General features: G+C 34.1%; 1 protein-coding gene across 1 annotated transcript; it reads left to right on the forward strand.

The window, feature by feature from the left end:
* Window positions 1-1,598: 1,598 nt before the first annotated feature.
* crlf2 (cytokine receptor like factor 2) lies at window positions 1,599-3,868 on the forward strand. Its single transcript, XM_060877299.1, has 6 exons — window positions 1,599-1,725; window positions 2,462-2,601; window positions 2,787-2,934; window positions 3,057-3,162; window positions 3,249-3,327; window positions 3,449-3,868. The coding sequence occupies exons 1-6, from the start codon at window positions 1,653-1,655 to the stop codon at window positions 3,725-3,727; spliced, it is 825 nt and encodes a 274-aa protein (XP_060733282.1). The 5' UTR covers window positions 1,599-1,652; the 3' UTR covers window positions 3,728-3,868.
* Window positions 3,869-4,657: the final 789 nt, after the last annotated feature.

The following is a 4,657-nucleotide window of genomic DNA, read 5'->3' on the forward strand; positions in this document are numbered from 1 at the left end:
GGATTCCTTTCTATTTTCCACCCATAATCAATTTTGAATATTTAAAAGGCAATCGGAAATGACACCCAGAAACAAGAACACTCATGACACAAATCTAAAACTTACATTAACCATGTGCAATCTCACTTTTCGGCTTTCTAGTATATTTTATTGATCATTTTCCCAGTAGTCATTTGAGACACAACTTTGGTTCTTAGATCACCTCAAACACATTTCCTGCTTGTGGTGAACAGCTATGACTTTTCTATGATATAAGCCTGAAAATGCAACTGAAACATTTAACTCTGCAGCAGATCAGTTGTAGTTGATTAAAAAAAACTCATGCTGTTTTGATAAGTGTTGTTCTTGGGAATCAAGATAATAAACCAAGATGAGATCACCAATAGAGTGAAGAAAGGTCAAGTTAATAAAAAGGTATCTCCCCAAACAAAGGATGTAGCTTTAAACTACCAAATAAACACTTTATTTTTGCACTTAACTAACTAACTAACTAACTAACTAATTGTGTCTATCAATAAGCATATTCTGGTGAGAAGGAAAATGATTACTATTACATAAACGCTTGAAGCAACAAACCAAAGACACTTTTAAAATTGTATGGATATAAAAAAAAGAATTTGTTATATTTTCCGTTATTATAACTATAAAATTAGCTTTCTGCTGCTAATATAGCCAATTGTCATCATCTTCAGAGCATCATCACAATTAATCAAGCCAGAAAATCTTCACCAACATTCTGGACCATGTTACACACATATCTGTTTGTATGTAACCCCTCACTTGCATATTTATGAACTATTATCTATAAATATCATTACTGTAAGCATGTTTAGTTTTGAAAAGTTATGATAGCTATTTGTAAGTCTCCGCATATATTGGGAACTTGTTAATTCTTATCTTTTTTATAAATGGGTCAGCAACTGTATGAATATATATCTATGATGTAGGCACCTGAGCCACCACATATCTTGGTATCTGCTCCTCATCTAATCACCAGCAAGTATAAGTACACAGAATTAGCAATGAATGTACCTTTCACACCAACACAGCATATTATATATTTATTATATAGCTGATTATATATTACCAAAGATACCCAATTCACATTATGTAAATATGTTCTTAATTTTACAAGAAATTGTAATGGGCGATTTTTTTTTCTAAGAATGTAAGTTCATGTTTAGGAAATTCCCCTAATGAAACCTTATCTGTCAGTGATGAGTGCAGTGCTGCATGATCTGGCATGACCTTTTCTCTACATTACTGTTTTTTTGCTTTCTTTACTGTATGATTTTCTGTTAACAGTGGAAACACCTTCCTAATAATCACCATTCACTGATTTAGAAAAATATGACCACTAGTCTGTTACAGTAATCCTTTACACTTCAGAGAAAAATCTTTTGATTGTCAGACGTTCAGATATAAGTTCAATAAATTGAGGATTATACTGTCAAAACTCTCATTTTTAATGTGTAGGCTGCTTTATCACAGAGAGATTTTTATACAGCTGTGTACTAAGTAACAGCGAAGAACCTAGTACAGTTAGTGAGTAAGAGGAAGTGAGCGTGGTTATGTGGTAAAAGAAATTTTATATTCTCACTGCGCTCCTTACTTCATGAGAGATTGAGCACAACCATTGATGAGGACCGGTGATGAAGTGCTGTACTTGCTGTGTACTGCTAGTCTTGTGTGTTGCTCAATTCAGGGTCAAATGTGCTTCAGTGGGTAAGTGTCTTTATAGTTGTTTTTAGTTATTTATTTTTAATTTTGTGATTTGAGTTTGAGATTATCATTTTTTTTTGGTCCTATTAAAAATAACTGAAAGAATGACATGATAAAGAATGTAGATGAAAGATGTGTACATGTGATTTTTGGTGAATATTATATTAGAGAGTAAATATTCATCGTAATAGAGAAAAGGTTGTAATAATAATATTAAGATAAGAAGAATAAATTAAGGGGTGGGATTAATAATACTAATACTGGTAACCAATTCAAAATAGCTTTTAAAACGTCCTTTTAAATAATATTTCATTCAGTGTCATTAAGCTTTTATAATTCAACAAACTACTCATTTGATTTCTTTTTTTGCATTCTAAATGGCATTCACAGTATAGGCTCAGATTTGTATGAGGTTTGGATAAGGCATAAGGTATCATACTCATATGGCATAAATCACCACAGTGATGTAGCTAAAAGTCTAATGGTGGTGTGTGCGTCATGGCAAGTGACTGACACTGACTGAGGAGCCACATCAAAAGTCAATACGATGTGATGTGACACCCACGGTACCAAGTTAATCCTGTGCAGGAAGAAAAAGACATTTACCACAATATGATGGAACATGTTAAAATCTTTAACAGTTTAACATTTCTTTTTCTTTCGTTCTTTCTTTCGTTCTTTCTTTCTTTCGTTCTTTCTTTCTTTCTTTCTTTCTTTCTTTCTTTCTTTGTGTAAATAGGATTAAACACTTTTAATATGAAGATTAGCCACACATCACATAGCTTAAACATGTCTTGGGAGATGCCAGATCAACAGAAAAGCAAGCTGTGCTACAGGACCCATGTGCAGTACCGGAGCCACTGTGAGACTTCCTGGAAGGTAATGGACAATGGGAAAAATGTAGTCAGTATAGTGACAATTAAAATTTTTAACCAAATATAAATAGAAATGAAATAAATATATAAGAATGCAATTATGATTTGCTATTTTTTTCATATAATTGGTCAGATTTTGTTTATTCTACACATGCCTTATAGATTTGTGTTTATTTATATTCTTTACAGAACAACACTAACATTTCAAAGTTCTCCTTTGTGCTGCCGGCTCCAGATATGAAAAAGAATTATGCTTTCAGACTAAGGATGAGGCTAGATTGTATAGACCAGTCCTGGGGAGAATGGAGTCCAGTGAAATACTGGAGGAATGACACAGGTACAGATGTCTCTATGTTTTGGCAGCTGTGCCCTGTAATTCTGCACGGATGTGTTATACACATTACATTATATTATATGCTGTATCTATGATTTTTTTTTTTTATCCCCCCTTCCTTCAAGGACCCTGCATTACAGAGGTCTCATTATTTACAGTAAAGGATTATTTGTTGATATCGATGGCGCCAGTGGCAGGTTTCATGCTTGTTTATGCAATTACACATGATCGGTATGTCTTACTGACTTCTTCAAAATAGTTATACAGATTAGCTCATAAAAGCACAGGTATGTCATGGCTAATCTCTCTCCACAAAGGGTAAGAAGACTTGTCCTTCCTATAATTCCAGATCCAAAGCATATCCAAGAGAGAATTTTAAACATTGAACAGGTTCAGGTAAGGACAGTTAAGCACAGTTACTCTAACCTAAGAGCGTAACGTAACGTAACATAACGTAATGTAATGTAACATATAACATAACAGTTTTTTAAAAATGCTTTTCTCTTTCTCTTGAAAGTGGTGGAGCAACTTTACACAAACATGTGAAGATTGCAAGGTATCAGAAATAAAGGTTAATGACAGGGAGGAGGAGAAGACTGAAATCACTCTCATCAAGTGTGATCTTGATGTTGATGAACAACTCCCTCATACTCATCCTAATCACATGGTTCCTGGAAGGCATAGCTTTGACCTTGCAAAAAATGACAGCATGAATTCCATTCACTCTTCTGATACGTCTGAGGACAACATTGGAACACAATGTCTGACTACCAGACCAGGCTACATCATTATATAAATACTGACTTTGCTTATTTAAACATGGTTTAGGGAGAGAAAGTGAATGAATGAACAATTCTGCTGCTATATTACTATGCAATTGTCTTAAGTTTGTCTACCTATTAAATACTAGATATGTTTAAAAACTTTTTTATTTAAACCTGCATTTTTCTTGACTCATCTAACAGCCTGTCATACACTTTTCTTTTGTCTAAACACTTTTTATTCTTTGCCAGTAAACATTTACTGAAGCCTAAGCTAGTTCTCAGGCACCATGTGTGCAACATTACAGTTGGACAAAAGAGGGCACTCTTACTATTCTGACGATTTTGAGGATATTTGAGGTGTATCAAAGGCAGAGAGGAACACACTCATCATCATCACAGCTCACACTAAAAGGAGGATATAGGTTAATTTGAATGCCGATTTAAAAGATTAATGTAGCTGCCTGCATAATAGATGTGTGATGGCATCAAAAAGCCAGGGCAGGAAGGATCTGCTTCTTCTGTCTGCTCCTTACTTCCATGACTGATGAGGAAGTGTTAAGAGCTGGAAAATAAACCCAAGCAGGACAGGATATTCCAACACTCATTAAGAGGCACATATAAAGTTAATGACTCTGGATTGTATTTAAGACTTTACAGATTGATCAGTGTTTACGCCACATGTTGTCGGTTTAATATTTCTCTTTCATGCACACAGAGCAGACACGGTTTAGGCAAGTCCTGTTTTAATGACTGCTTTTACTCTTTGCATCTATATTTATTAAATTGAGATATGATTACGATAACAGATATATCATTGTTTATGCAGTGTTTATGCCTTTTAATACATTTTGTTCTAAATTTTCCGAATTCTACATTTCAATATGACTGAATCTTCATGAAATTTGCATCTTGCCATCAGGAGCTTCCTTTATTTTCATGCACTCTGGGTGTAAATGTGGCCA

This window comes from Tachysurus vachellii, chromosome 8, assembly GCF_030014155.1.
Source record: "Tachysurus vachellii isolate PV-2020 chromosome 8, HZAU_Pvac_v1, whole genome shotgun sequence".
NCBI lineage: Eukaryota > Metazoa > Chordata > Actinopteri > Siluriformes > Bagridae > Tachysurus > Tachysurus vachellii.

Bases quoted from the DNA above. Each gene is read 5' to 3' on its own strand.
- crlf2 (XM_060877299.1), top strand. From the start codon at position 1,653: ATGAAGTGCTGTACTTGCTGTGTACTGCTAGTCTTGTGTGTTGCTCAA. The intron at 1,726-2,461 runs GTAAGTGTCTTT...TTGTGTAAATAG, and splicing joins GGTCAAATGTGCTTCAGTGG to GATTAAACACTTTTAATATG. The intron at 3,328-3,448 runs GTAAGGACAGTT...TTCTCTTGAAAG, and splicing joins TAAACATTGAACAGGTTCAG to TGGTGGAGCAACTTTACACA.